Source organism: Hipposideros armiger, unplaced genomic scaffold (genome assembly GCF_001890085.2).
Source record: "Hipposideros armiger isolate ML-2016 unplaced genomic scaffold, ASM189008v1 scaffold_503, whole genome shotgun sequence".
Taxonomy (NCBI): Eukaryota; Metazoa; Chordata; class Mammalia; order Chiroptera; family Hipposideridae; genus Hipposideros; species Hipposideros armiger.
The window spans coordinates 969,781-985,761 of record NW_017731853.1 but is presented as its reverse complement, the minus strand read 5'-3'; the positions used below and the strand labels follow the sequence as shown (position 1 = coordinate 985,761).

The 15,981-nt window shown below is 44.3% G+C and overlaps 1 protein-coding gene across 4 annotated transcripts in view; it reads right to left on the bottom strand.

Moving 5' to 3' along the window:
- HHAT (hedgehog acyltransferase) overlaps nt 1-15,981 on the bottom strand; it is a 259,836-nt gene that overhangs the window by 138,988 nt on the left and 104,867 nt on the right. For all 4 annotated transcript variants that reach the window (XM_019667729.1, XM_019667727.1, XM_019667728.1 and 1 more), the window contains one exon: nt 15,296-15,446. In XM_019667729.1, coding sequence (XP_019523274.1) covers nt 15,296-15,446 — 151 coding nt within the window. The remainder of the gene's footprint in view (nt 1-15,295; nt 15,447-15,981) is intronic.

Here is a 15,981-nt window from a genome sequence, read left to right as displayed (position 1 = left end):
CAATGGCTCAGTATTCATTAATTCATTGTTTGTAGAAACTTTATGGGCTAAATATTGCAAACCTTCCCCCCAGAACTCCAGATTCCCCTTATCTGGCTCTATTTTTTTCCATAGTACTTATTCTGTCCTAACACATCATATTACTCATTTATTTATTATGTTTATTATTATCTGTCTCACCAGCTAGAAAGCAAACTCTGTGAGAGTGTATGCTTTTGCTTGTTTTCTTCACCATTCTATCTCTAGCACCTAGCATACTTTCTGGCATATAACAGGCACTCAGCAAATATTTGTTGGATCAACAAATGAATGAACAAATGAATGGAGAGTTAGAACTTCCCCCGAAGCAGTGGTCTAGACAAGTATATTCCTGGAGGATAAGTCACACATGAAAGTATCCAGAAAAACAAGGACTAAGGTGGGGATTATGACTCTACAATATTTGCATTTTAAAGACATGACAGTTTGAAGCTAATTATTGCTAAAATGCTAAGGAAGCTAACATTCAGTAAATGAGGACACACTGAGAGATGACATGGTGCTGTCCCAGCTCTACCACTTACTTCTTTGGGAATTATTTGACCTCTCTGGCTTTTAGTTTCCTCATCCATACAATGGGGATAATAAAAATGGGACCTTCTCTAACTAACCCACTGAACCAACAAATAAGACAACAGATGTGGGAGTGTTTTTAAATACTCAGGTGCTACATAGGCTCAGTGATGGTCCTGCCTGTCTTAAGATGCATTACTTGCTGGCATTAATTCCCTGCATGCAGAGATACCCCTATTCAGCTCTGCATCCATAATTTGATGACTGGCGCATAGTAGGTGCTCAATAAGTAATCACTGAACAAAGAGAATTTGGACTTTTAGGTACAATCTATTAAGATAATGCTTATAATTTGTCTAAACAGTCTGTAAGTAAAAGATTAATAATGAAAATAATCTAGACCATTTGAGAATCAAATATGAAGTTGCAGAACAGTTTGGGAAGAGGCCATACAACAGGGATGCTCTGCTGAGTGAGATGCTGACAAAACCTTGCCTAGAAAAGCAAACAGATTTTTCACTACCCCTATTACTGGGCACCTCCACCAACTGCTCAGTGGTCAGAGCACAGAGCCATCAGGTCATGAGTTTAACCCCACCAAGGGCAGGTGGTATGGCACAGAGACTGCCCCGCCCTGATAATCCTCTCAGCCTCTCTCTCCTTATGGAGAGATGGGCTCCAGACAACCATTCCCAATACTAGGAAAACATCTCAAGGCACACTCCCTGCTGCAAGCAGTTCCAGTATCTGTCAGTGTTTGGAGAAGCAGCATAATTGGGTTCATATATGAGAAACTCGTGCAACAACAACCTATGTGGATTTCTTAAGGGTAGCTCCTGTACCTTCCTGTCATAGGAAAAGTCCTACCCACCCACAGTTTGCTGAAACAGAACTGAGTCCCTTGTGATCAAGGCTCCATTAGGGACGTGCTTTCATAGAGTGGGAGAGAATCGCTCTCCCCACTTCACCTCACACCCTCCCCTCTCCTCTGACCCCTCAGCCAGTAGACCTGGAACGCTCAGGATGCTAAGGATTTTCCCAGGTTCTAAGAGGTAGTCCTAACAATCCTGTGTTGCCATCCCAAGAGCCAAGGATCACAGCCAAATCCCACCGGTAACGCAAATTGAGGTCTCCACTCAAATCCACGAGAGGCGCTGGCACAGTTTCTTGGCTTTACTGATAGGATTCGAGTAACCAGTGGCCTTGAGGAAGAGACGCACACAGGCCACATTTTAGTCACCAATGATTTTGACTCAAAGGCAAAATTTTGGCAGATGACCTTATTAGTAATTTGGGGGATATTATATCTGTTGTCAAACAGGAAATGAAATACAGAAAACATCATGCAAAACCAGTCCCTCAGATTTCTCTGTGGATCAATCTCATGGAATTATTTGGAGGAAATATACCCTATCTCAAACATACTACATCTCACCCTGTTGTAGATACTCACTTGAGAAATCCTGGGAACCTCAGATTTTAGTCCTCAATTTTTACAGTAAAGCCACAGACTACAAGGGTACCTACCTGATCCCAACTGAAAAAATATAAGTAGTCTGGGAAGTATATTGCTACAATAATTACTTCTACCAATTAAGTCAGTTGCCAACTAGACAAGTAATATTATTCCATGCAAATTTACATTATGATGACAATGTGTCATAAAGGGATTTGGGCTACTGCCACCAAGCCTCGGTGAATCCATTTTCCTGAGTCCCCTGATAACAACTCTGCTCCCCACTCCCAGATGAAAAACTTTGGCTGTAATAATATAGCAAGCAACCTCACCTGACTGCCACTGACTCACTCATTCATCACAACCCAGTTGGCACCTGTAGGCTACCCATGATGTATATTTTAATTAACTTCTTAGCAAATCCTCTATATACTATAGCTGGAACATTTCCCAGAAATGTAATGACTCCTTGTATCTGTCATCTTTGCTTCAACAGTAAGGTCGTATCTGTAGGCATTGCTTGCCAGAATCTGGAAGGCCAGGTCTCCTATCTAAACAGTCTCAGAGGGAGCTATATATTTCCCTGCAAAGGAGTTCAGGAAGGCAGTCTCCAAAATCCAAGGAAGGTTGTCTGCATGTCACAGTCAGCTCCCAGGAGAGGCTGGGCATTCCTTTCTGGATGGCAGAGTCCCTCATCTATGAGCTTCTTACCCACAAGGAGCAATTCTAGAGGAACAGAGGGAAGAAGGCAGAGAAGGGGAGAAGCCCACACAACAGGAAACAAGTTAGAGGATAAAAGCATCCTAAGGACAACAAACAGGGGCAGTTCCTTTTTCCTAGGTTCTTGTGACTATAGACCAGTGACGCCCATCTGGTTTAGATGCCATCAACTAAGTCTGGCTTGCCTGATTGTTTATCTCATCAAAAAGCTACCCTCTAGCCCCATTCCCGCCTTGGAGCTGGTTGAGTTCATCTTTCCCCTGTCTCTTCAAACTCTCTGGGGCCCCACCACCTTGGAACATCAGTAAAAGCTCCCACTGAAGTTCTTCTGGGGCCCAATCCCTGTGAGATACTGAATACTCAAATACACTTACAGTCACGCATGGCTGTCATCCAGGGATTCCACAGAGTCATGACATGTCAGGGAGGAGGGGTCCTGAGGAATCCTCCAGCCCAGTGCAATGCCCCTCAAATTTTAATGTGCAGGAATCTTGTTAAAAAGCAGATTCTGATTCAGTAGGTCTGGGGTGGGACCCAAGGTCCTGCATTTCTAACAAGCTCCCAGGACAGGCTGATGCTGCTGTTCCTCAGACCACACTCGGCATAGCAAGGCTCTTGCCGAAAGCAGACATTAGCTACATTAAAGCAACATACCAAATACAAGATAAGTAAGGTGTGGTAGTCCCTGGCCTTCAAAAGGTCAGTGAGCTAGATACAATGACTGTATTAACACGTAAGTAGTAAAATACATGAACGTGCCAAGTGCCACGGAGCGAAGAGGGATGAGCAATCCTTCTCTGCCTGGGGAGCTGAGCACAGCTCGACAGAAAGGGTGACACTGGTGCTGGGGCTGACCTGAAGAGTCAGTGGTACTTTGCCTGATCCAGGAGGAGCACTCGGCGAGCCCTGAGGACGAGGAAGTCAGCACCGAAGTCATGAAGGTTTGTGAAAGAAGTGGACAGGCCGGACTGAGGGACAAGAAGTAGTTCTGCACCACTGTAGTATGAGGTGAGTGAGAAGCACTGGAAATGGTAGGCTGGAGCCAGGGTTGGTCTGTTATGCTTAAGAATAAAACATTATTTCCAAGCACGGCAGGGAAAGATTTGGTCTTCACGTGTACCCTGTAGGTTAACTACAGTTTACAGTACTTAGTAAGAGACAGTGTATTCATCATATTCATTAGGTAAGCCATTGGACAGAGAATTTTGTTAGCATACTGAGAAAAACGCCTTTGAATGTCTACTACAGACAGGTGGGTCAGAATATACTGTACCTATAGCTAAAATAGGAGTCTGAAATCTCAGGACCCACAAAGTGGATGACACCAAATGTTTTTGCCTTTATTCTTGGTATAACAGGAAGAGAAAAATTATTCACCCACGGTGCTACTGAATGCATAAATTTTCACTTACTTATCTGCAAGCAAATGCATTTATGCATCTAAGCCTTTCTTACTAAGAATTAGGATTTAGATTTTAATGTAGTTAGAATGTGCTGCCTGTGTGCCCTTGGAAACATCGCTTATCTCTCTGGTTCTTAGACAATGTTGATAATATCTAAATCCTTACTAAACAACAGTATTACAAGAATTAGTAAGTTAATTCTAACAGGTAATTTTTTAAACTAAAGTAATGTATTTTGTTCTCAGCAATTCCCAGTTCCTCATTGTCAGGCTGCACACAAATTCAGAACTAAGACTAATGGAATCAGATATTAGGCTACTTTTCTCTGAATTAGAAAAAGAACACCCCCTCCTAACTATAGCGCTGGGCCACAAGGGTTCCTGCCCTAGAGAAGAATATATCAAAAGACAAGACAGGGAAATGAAGTAGAAAACCTGTCCCTGTGACACAGTGACTGTGGAAAGAAACAGGAAGAGCTAGAAGAAGAAGAAAAAATTCAGAAACACGCCCTGGCCCCCCTTCCCATAATCCCACCCAGAACATCCTGAAAGGGAAGGCTATGATGTAAGTGAAAGTAAACCCAAGCAGAGAAGTTCTGGCTTTACTTTCTGGTTGGAACGCTGATAGGCCACCTTGCAGGACTGCTCTCTACAAAGAGTGGCCATATTGGAATAAACATATTTCGGCAGTGAAGGAGAGAGCCTTCTTGGCACTGCTGAGCCTCCTTCAGCAACCTTATGCAAGAAAGGAGAGAGCCGTAAGTTCCCACATAGAAGGCAGGAGGATGAAGGCCAGGAAGCCTGGGTTAGCGACGCCTGTGATAAACGGTAACGTGATCCCACTGCCAAGTGTAGTGCACAGCCTTGCAAGAGCCTGGTTGGAACTCAGAGGGGTCCGCCTAGTCAATAAGATGATGATGACAAGTCAGGAAAAAAGGAAGTCTGGGCTCTAACCAAGCCATGTTTGCCAGTGTCCCCTCATTAGACCCCACACAGGTTCCTGCGGTGAGATCAGACCTAGATTCTCCACTCAGCACACTTGAATGGGGCTTTTGCCCCCACCACATCACTGAGACTGCTGTTGTCAAGGTCACCAATGACCTCCCTGGGGGCCTACTGCCATGGCAATGCTCATCGTCCTTTACTACTTTAGGTTAGGGTCTGCAGAAAAAAAGTGGACACAACAGAAGAAAGGAGGAAGGAAAAATGAACTTAAAGATAAGCCAATACGCCAACATAAAGTATTCAATTGAAACACAAACAGAAATTTAAATAAGTAAAAGAGTTAGGAGGGAATAGAACCAAGCATCCAAGGGCTGTGGGATAATATCAGAGGGTCTAACGTATGTGTAATTGGAGTCCTTGAAGAAAAAGAGAGTGGTAGGAAAGAAATATCTGAAAAGAAAATGTCCGCAATGTTTCCAAAATTAATGAAAGACAATAAACCACAGATCCAAGAAGCTCCAAGGACTCCAAGCAGAATAAATACAAAGAAAAACACACCGAGGCACATCACAGTCTAACTGCTGACACCAAAGATTAAAGAGAAAATCTTGAAGGTAGCTAGAAGTTAAAAAAGAAACATAACATACAGGGGAATCACATCAGGCTTCTTGTCAGAAACTATGCAAGCGAGAAGATAATGGAGAGACATCTTTAAGATACTGAAAGGAAAAAATAATTGTCAACATAGAATTCTATATCCAGTAAAAATATCTTTCAAAATTGAAGGCAGAATAAAGACATCTTCAGAAAAAAACACAATAATAAAAGTTTAGATAATTCATTGCCAGAAGACCAGAAGGCTAAGGAAGTTCTTCAGGCAGAAAGGAGTATAATACCAAATGGAATATTTGGATCTACACAAAAAAAGTAATGGTACCAGAAATTGGCTGGAGAGAGGCGGGAGATAGAGAGTTATTGTTTAATGGGTACAGAGTTTCTGTTTGGGAAATGGAAAAGTTCTACAGATGGATGGTGATGATGATCATAGAATAATGTGAATGTACTTAATACCACTGAACTGTATACTAAAAAGTGGTTAAAATGATAATTTTGTATTATGTATATGTTACCAGGATGGATAGATAGATAGATAGATAGATACATACATAGATAGATAGATAGATAAATAGATAGATAGATGATAGGCAGTTAATGAAGGCACAAAAAAGCAACAAATAACTAATGGAATAAACTAATAACTATCAAGATGGTAGCTTTAAATGCAGTCATACCAATAATTACCTTAACTCTAAATCTTTAAATGCCCCAATGCCAGAGATTGTCAGCTTGGATAAAAAAGCAAAACTCAACTCTATGCTGTCTACAAAAAAACTCACTTTATCTATTAAAAAAAGCAAAAGGCTGAAATAAGATATGCCATGCACAAACATCAAAAGGAAGCTGGAGTCACTATATTAATATCAGACAAAATAAACCTCAGAACAAGGAATATGAACAATAGAGAGCATCATTATAAAATGATAACGTGGCTACTTCATGAAGAAGATATAACACTCCTAAATGAGCTGTGCACCCAAATGCAGAGCTTGCAATTCGTAAAGCAAAAATGCAAAAGCCAAAGGCCTTCAAACTGGTCCCCTGTTCTCTCCGACACTGACTCTTTGCTCACCCTTCCCACCACACTGGCAGCCCTGCTGCTGCTGAAACATCCCAGGCTCACTGTCCTGCCTCAGCTCCTTTGCACTCAGTGGGGACACTCTCCTTCCAGCCACCAGTATGGCCACTCCCTCATCGCATTTAAGTCTCTACTCACATGGCAAGTTCTCGGCGAACCTTCCTTGCCAACCCCATTGAAAACTGCAACTCCGGCCACTCCCTAACCCCTTTACCGGGCTTATTTTTCTCTAGAATAGTTAATAATGTCTTGCATACGATACGCCATGTTTCCCCGAAAATAAGACCTAGCCAGAGAAGAAGCCCTAACATGATTCCTCCAGGATATGGAGGGCACGCAACCCCCTCATAAGGGTTTTATGACCTGTTTCCGGGAGAAGGGTGCCTTTTCCACAAACTCCTTCGGCTTAAAATATTCAGTATGCCAAGGCGCCATATTTCGGCACCTAAAATCATGCGAGGGCATATTTTCTGTCTAGGTCTTATTTTTGGGGAGATGGGGCAGCCTTCCTGTTTCCTTTTGCACAAGCTCCCCTTATTGGCCATGCTCAGGGTTCCACGCCTTCCCAGCCCGCTTCAAATAGAGTGCCTTTTCCCTATTCCTCTGTCCCTGAAACAACTAAGGTCCTTTAAATATTTCTGTGGTTGGTGATGGTGGTGGTGGTGGTGGTGGTGGTTGGTTGGCTGTTTAGTTGGTTAATTGGTTGGTTTTTAGCCTCTAGTGAAAAAATAAGAGTTGTTTTCTTTACTCACCCCCTTCTCTTTTTATTCACCAGACCCAATAAAGAAACACAAATTCCCTCCTAGATTCTACGGTGAGTCATTCAATACACGAAAGATGGAAACATTCACATTTTGAAGAAGCGCAGAACCTAGCATGCATGCTGTCAGAAGCTGGGCCCAGAAAGTCTCACATACAACTTAGGAAATTCAGAGTATGGCCAAAGATGGCATTTTTATAGCACCATGAATGCAGTGAGGATGGCAGAACAACCACCGGAAATAAGTTAAGTTCGACCCAAACTTCACATGTGACCCAATTTTTCTTTTATCGCTTCTTCAAGGAAGTGGGGGAGGATGTGTAGGGGATCATTCATTTATCTTTCACTCAGGAAACATCTGTTTGTTGAGTGCCTACTATGTGCCAGGCACGATGCCCGATGACGGGGATGTGATGGAGAGCAGGCTTTTGAGAAGCAAAAGGAAAACTGTTTCAGTGGCCTTGTGTGTCCCCAAACTAGGAATTCCTGCCTTATACAAAAATAAAGAAATGGCAGACGGAGTGCAGGACTTCCTCAGTTTATCGCCAAGGCAGAAACTACAGTGGAAAGGAGTAAGAGAGCCGAAGGCATGCAAATGTAAGACTGCGGCATCAACCTCTCTCTAACCATGTCAGGGAAAGAGGTAGCAGGTTACGCCTTGTACTTCATCCTCAGAACGGAGGTGGAGCCAAAGGTGGCACTAGTCTGCTGGCTGGCAGGTGTGGATCAGAAACAAGAGAGCACCGGGGGCCCGGAAGTTTAAAGAGTGGCAGGCGAGCGGCAATCTGCCATCCTTGTTGACAAAGACGATGTGACCCAGCCTGAAGTGAGATGAAGGACAGAGTAAGAGGGGAAGGACAGCCATCAAGGTGGCCACAAGCAAAGGGACACAGGAAGAGACGATGGCAGGAGAAACAAAGCTTCTCTGTGGACACCAGGTGAGGCCCCCCCTCCCCACCTCCAGAGGAGCAGCTGTTTCTGGGCTGCTGTTTGCAACATAAGGAAGGTAACATAAGAAAGGGAGCCTCACTGACCCCACACCACCCACTCAGTTACTCAGTGTTAAGTGGCGACTCCCTTTCTCCGTTGCTGCTCATCCCTTGACACACAGAAGCCCCCCACTACCTGACTGCACCCCTTCCCCACTCCCTGCACCATCTCCCCTTCTAGAGAGTCAGTACAATGCCGTCATCATTCTCAGGTACCCCTAAGTTCCAGATCCTGTCATACAAGCTTCCCACTCCAGACCCTGGCGGAGGTGTTTGCTTCAGTTCCACTTCATGAGACAAACAGGAAAAGGTAGTGATTATGAGCACAGACTCTAGAGCCACGTGCCTGGGTTCAAATCCTAGCCCCCCACTTACCAGCTGTGCAATTTACGGAGAGTTACTCAACCTCTCTGTGCCTCAGTTTCATATGTAAAGTGGGGCTAATAGTACTTACATCATAGGACTGCTATGAGGATTAAATAAAAGAAATACATAAAAGCACTTAGAGAAGTGCCTGGCACAATGTAAGCACTACGCATTTGCTGTAGCAGCTGCCAGGGCTGCTGTGATTATTATTTCTATTATTACTCTTACTTACTATTACATAAGAGGACATAAGAGGACAATAGAAGGTCTTCACGCCAGTCTGCACCCAGGTTCCTCATCTCCCAGTGTAAGAGATTAGGGTGTCTTCTTTCAGCACCTCCCTCAGAAAAAGTCCCACCCCTAAAGACAAGCAGCTGTCAAGCTCCTCTTTTATATCAAAATCTGAACTGAATCTCTTTTCTTCTTTTAAGTCTGCAACTTTCTCCCTCATCTAACATCAAAGAAGTGGCGCAGTGTCTGATAAAATAATGATAGTAATTAAGAAAGGCATACATCCCTTCCAAGGCGGATTCATTCTCAAGAAAAATCCTAGCAGACACAACATTTTGGCACACCATGTAATAACACTTAATGGGAAAATGAGGGAGAAAGAAGATTACTGACAGTGGTCACACCTGTGCCTGGTACCCCGCCGGCAATGCTAGCTATGTCAGTGCATGCTCCAGAGAGAGACCGCTCGGCGGCCAGATCGAAATATCTGAACAGTGTGCTCTGAAGACCTGGTGACCAAACTGTCAGAGAAGAGTGACCATTCGTTCATTGAGCATAGATTTCCTGAGTGCCCACGCAATGCAGGGCACCAAGGAGGGTGCTGGAGACGGTGTTAAGTCAGAACAAGATCTGATCACTGCCCTCAAAAAACGTATGGTCTGGTGGGCTGTGAGCAGGGAAAGAAAAGGTTCCTGAAGAGTGACCGTTGCCATGAAAAGTATAGGGTGTTTGCTCTAAGGGGTGGATATTCTAACACTGCTGTTTCCCAGAGAAGGAAACGAAGACACAGAGAGATCACCAGGTAATAAGCTTTGGGGCCAGGATTCAAACCCAGGCAGTTGGCCCCCGGGTCTGGGCTCTGGTGACTGGCGACCCACGCGAAAGCCCTCCATCTGAAGATGTGTTTCCTGCATCAGTGCTGCCCACTCGAAAGCCTTCGGCCTGAGAGTTCGCTCAGTAATATGTGCCCTGAAAACATCTTCCGTGCAGGAGACATGGAGAAGCAGGCAGGGTCGCTGTCTTTGAAGTAAAAATAAATCCGGGAAGCAGAGCATAATGATGGTTCATAAAATATGCCTCAGCTTGCAATTCCTTGTTCGCTTTGATTTATGCAAGTCTGTGTTTGGAGGAAATGGTAAGGGGATTTTGAAATATGAATGTTAGAAGAAGGAAAATATGTTTTCTCAGTCCGCTGAGATGGGATCATAAGAGAGAAAAGGATTGACTAAGAAAGATACACAAAAATGTGAGGTAAAGCATATGTCCAGTAGCTAGAGACTGTTTGCACAAAGAACTCCGTGGGGGTGAGGGGGAGGTCACACTAGTACAGCTTACGGGGATCCCCCCCCCCACGCTTCCATTTTGAAATTCATGCCTTCCACATATTATCACCACCTCTATCACTTTCCAGCTCCTCAAACATCCACCCTCCCAGGCCTGTCTATTCGGGAAATTAAAAAACAAACAGTGTAAATTTACTTTCATATCTGTAATTATGATTTTTAGCTAACATTGTGGTGTCTACCGTGTGCCTGCTCTGCGTTCACTGCTTTTAGTAGATGACCTCACTTAACCCTCGCAATAACCCCGTGATGCAAGTCCCATGATTAGCCCTATTTAATACGTCAGAAAACTGAGGCTTCAGGAGGTGAAATAAATTACCCAGTTTCATGAGGAGTGGGGCACGGGGAGCACTTCAGCACCAGGATACTGGGGGTCATCCCATCCAATGTGGCGGGGCCTAACACAACGCTAGAATGGAAGGGAACACAGACAACATCTCATGACAAAAGCTTGTCTTTTATTCAACAGATGAGGAAACTGAGGCAAAAGTAATTTGATCAAGCTCCCTTCTCTGAGGGCAGAGCCCGTGACTTTTCCACCTTAGTCTCTATCTCTGAGTTGTCACATCTCAGGCTCAGAACTGGACTAGAGCCTTTACTCAGCCAGTCCCGTCACTGCTCCCGGCTTCCCCAACCCGGACCATCCCCAGGCTGGTCTCTCAGACATCTCTGGGTTTGTTAGATTTTTCAAGTGCAAAAAACTAAGACGCCACCACTTCCTATATGCCAGGCTCAATCAGCCCTCACATCACCCCTATGAGGCAATTACTCTTATCATCTCCATTTTAGAGATGAAAAGATTGGCCCAGAAAGTGTTCATTATTTGCCCAAGTCACACAGCTAGTAAGTAGCAAGCTCGTATTATAGTTACTAGCCTATCTCCAAGAAAAGCGAACTCTTACAGCACCTAGTCCATCTTTTCTCCTTTAAGTTCACACTGCCCCTGCTTTCCATCTAGCAATCCTGGTAGGTGGGACATATATTTCACCAACTCTGTGTAGCCATCCTGCCCTGCAACTTGAGGTTTTTAACATGATTCAAAGGTAAGACTCTGGCAAAACCAGCAGTTTGGGTAGCTGGTTTTCTTCACCAACCGCAGGCCTGGACCAACTTTCCGCCTAGGGACCTGAATTCTTCTATTGGCCTAACAGCTCATGCAATGGATGCCCTGCTGAAGGAAGGGGCGCAGACGCCTCCATCCCCAGCTCAAACATGCCCCATACATTCAGGTCTAGCAGCCACCAACAATGCCCAGATCCCTCTGGGATAAGCAGTGATGCATGAGTTTGCCTGTGAAGACTTGAGAGCATCATAATTCAAGAAATGCAGAGGGCAAGCTTGCGAGATTCCTGAGATAATTGAAAGTGACCCATAACTCACCAGCCGCCAGGGGAAATTCTATCGCTTTGCACACTTTGCTTCCATAGCTTGAAATCGAATCAGGGGAACAGGATCAGTTTTCTAATTTGAAACCTTAGACACGCAATGTCATCTTGAACAACTCTGGCAACAGATAGTCATTACAGATCTCAGCCTACTGAAATTAAACATGGAACCTAAAAATTAAGCGGAAAATTCTCAATTTCTTAGGTCCGTACAGCCACATAAAAGTCATGCAGTGGGAATACACATACTCCTCAGGGTTTTGTTATGCCTGCAAATATATGACCATAAATTATATGAAAGAGAAGAGCTAGAAGGAAAAAACGAACAAACCCATCAGAGATCCTAACTTTCAGATTTGGGCCACCTGGGTGAATAGCAATTTTGCGTGATCAATTTCAACTATGACATCAGGGAACATGATTTCTTTGATGATGGTCAGCTTCATCGGTTCTATGATGTAAAATCCCTTCTGATACGGTAGGCTGCTGGCCTCAAGTCTTCTCTCACTGCTAAGTGGACTGAAAGCCAATGTAATGAGTTAGCACGGAGTTCAGATATGCAAGACTCCTTTAACAAGGAAGGCTGAAAATTCATCTCTTATCATCAGTTCTAAACCTCACTCAGTGTGGATTTTCTAGAAGTTCGGGTAACCATTAAACAATCTCCGGAGATTGTTTTTAAATCTCTTTACACCGCTTCTCATCCACCCTGCCGTTTGTGTCACCATAGGAGTGGCTGCCACAGCCCAGCAGAAAGGTTTGCATTTCCGGCTTTCACATCTGCTCCTGATTCAATTCTTCTCAGGCCTAAAACCAGGAAGAGGGAGCCATTCCCTGGTGCAGCAAGGCCTCAATAAATGCCCCAGAAATATCAGACGTAAATAGAAACTACAAACTCAAGACTATTTTCTCTTGTCAAACATTCTTACAGAGAAGAGTGAAGGAATGGGAGCAGGGCCAGTGCAGGCTGTGCTACCAGACCCTGAACGTGACCATAAGCGCAGAGGAGCATCTGCAAATAGCACAAAAGATTAACTGTAAGTTTTATCCTTGTATCAATAAAAAAAACATTCCTCCTGAGCTTTAAATGATGCACTACAGCTCAGAGAGAATTAAAATCCCTTGTTAAATCCAACTACTTAATGTGGAACGGTCACCGTGTACAAAAATATGAAGACCCAGGTTTTTCTAAGCATAATTGGCAAACCAGAAAACGCTTCAAAAAAAAAAAGAAACTAAAACAAACGTGAAGGAGGAAACCTTCACCCATGCATGCTAAAGGAAGCCCGGCGAAAAGTCTAGGTCACTCCCAGGAAAGACCATGTGTGTTATTTCATCACATGCCCTTGTAAGCAGCTCCCTTTAGAACCACGTCACTGCAGGGGTCACCCCAGAGGGCCCCCCACCCCACTCAAAGTAACGTTTCATTCCTACCCTCTTGCCCACATGGTAACTGAGCGAGGAGAGAGTGTTTTAACAACCTGGGGTCTACACTATTTGAGCCTAGCTCTAATCAAGAATGATATAGATCTTGGCAGACATGTTGTCTCCACCTCTGTAGTTTGTATGCAACTGAGGGTCTTAGACAAAAAAAAAAAATTAATTAGTTAAAATAATAAAGGACAAGAAGGCAACCCATCTTAATGTGAAATACAGTCAACTGTCTAAACTGCCTCCTATGACAACCAATGGGCTGGTATTTATGGACCAGGAGCCGGGAGCCAGCCTGCCTGCCCGGAAGTCATGGTTTTTTATTAAGCCAGCTGACACTGGAGAAGCCCTTTCAGGAGAATGTGCTTCTGAGAGGTGCATTAGTGCAAGCATGCACACCAAGGAGGCAGAGGAGCCGTGCTAGGAGCACGCCAGGCACTTGTGACATGTCCCCCAAATCACACTGAGTCCTGTCCCATTTATTCAGTAAATTGCTTTATGAGTAGGTCAAAAGTTAACAGAGTCTTCCAGCCAATCCCGGGCCCCCTAGCTCCAGGGGCTCTCTGTTAACTTTGCCATTAAAACTCGGCAACCCAGAGCCGGCCAAGTGGCGCGATGGTTAAGAGCTGGCTTGGGACACCAGAGGGCCCTGGTTCGGATCCCACATATGAGGGCCAGTGACACTGCCCTCCACAGCTAAGATGCTGAACAACAGCTCAACCTGGAGCTGGGCTGCCCTGAGTCGCCGGCAAAAAAAACTCGGCAACCTGTGATAGTCGATGAAGTGATTAAGGACAAATGAAAGCAATTAACTTGACATTCCTTGCTATAACCAGAGGCCATTTCTAATCCCAAAAAGCAAACTGGACCAAAAATAAAATGTGCTTACAGAAGCTTAGACAAATTCAGTATCTACAAGAAGTTGCTACAGGAAACTAGGATGTTGTGTGCTGTCCCCCCCTTTTTAACAGCAACGATAGATATGGTAGTAGTCACTGAGTGCTTCTCCTAGTACTCCTAGTACCTATGTCTTGGCTCTTCTGCCTACAGGGATGAAATAGAAGACAAATGAGCCACGTGAACGAGCCAATGGCAGTGCCGAGCAAGGCCAAGACGAGGGTGAGGCACAGCGAAGCACCCAAAGGCAAAGTTGAGGTAGGCGCTGACGCCCATGGACGTGCATGGCCCTACCTGGAGGTTCTTACGTTAGGTCTGCAGTTACAAAAGCCAACATCACTTGCTCTGTACTGGAAGGGATAAGAAAACACTGCAGCAGCACATGTCCAAGACAACAATTAGAAACAGAGAGGGGCTGAGGGATCGTTTGGAACAAAGACTCCAGGCCAGCACAAGCTTATGGGGCGAAATCAAGAAGAGTTAATTAAGAAAGAATACACATCTGTCTGCCCAAGCACATCAAGTATAAAAATAACATAAGGGTAAAGGCTAATATTTGTTAATATCTATTGTGTGCCAGATGCTTTAAGTGCATTAGCTTATTTAATCTTCACTACAACTATAATTATTATTATTATCATCATCATCATCATCATCATCTAAGAGGTAAGAACACAGGAACCTACAGAGATTTAGTAAATTGCTTCAGATCTGAGAGCTAGCAAATGCCAACCGGTCTATGCTATTATCCTATTTTCTTAATCGACAGTCCCACATATATAGATGTCATTTTTAAGAAAAAGACAGCAAAAAAATAATCAATAGAGTAGCATGTCCCAGGTTAGTAAGAAAGCACTTCAGACATAACCCTTTATGCATCTGTACAAAGCCTCGATGACAAACTTTTTCATCTCACATATGCTTGTAGCCTGACAATATTTTCGAGAGGTTAGAAAGTATGGACTATATCATCCCATTAGACAGATGAAGAAAATGAAGGGCCTGTCATGGCTCGAGTGAGGGGCAGAGACAGGACGGTGGCCTAAGCCCTTTGAATCCAACCAAGCCACGGCTCCTCCCACTGGCCACCCCTAAAGGACTGTAATAAACCAAGCCACTGACCTCCACATCCCCGTGAAACTGAACATGGTGCTGACACAGCGAGGGAGAGGCGGCGGTGTGAGTCCATCCAGGCGCATGAGAAGAGCTGGGACGCCAAAGAGCACCAAGTACTTCACGTAGAAGAAGAGCACTTGGGCCAAAGCCAATCCTCCTGAAAGACAGACGGACCCATCAGACACAGCGACAGGAAGTGGGGCCATCGCCAGGGAAAGATGCAACAGTCCAGAATGTACACCACCTGCTCCCACTTCTCCACGCGCTCTCCTCCGTCCCTCGAACGCCCATATTTTTAAAAGTCTCCCACATTGGCTTTAAACAATGAAATTTTTGGATTAATGAACATGAAATTCCCTTTATTATTGTGACAGGCAATAGGACCTCTTAGAAGTCATGCTTGTACAGGTACTAGGAAAGGGCACACTTAAAATATGGCATTAAAAAATATTAGAAAGAAAGGGATAATCCTTCCCAAATCCTTTCAAAACCGTACATGAGTTCACACACACTAGGATGACTAGAATCAAAAAGTCAAATCAACAAAGCTTGGCAAAGATGTGGAAATACAGGAACCGTCATACACTGTTGGCGGGAATGTAAAATGGTGTAGCAGGCCGGCCGAGTGGCTCAGTTGGTTAAGAGCTCGCTCAAGAGTGCGATCTTTGAGCAACAGGGTCACCAGTTAGATT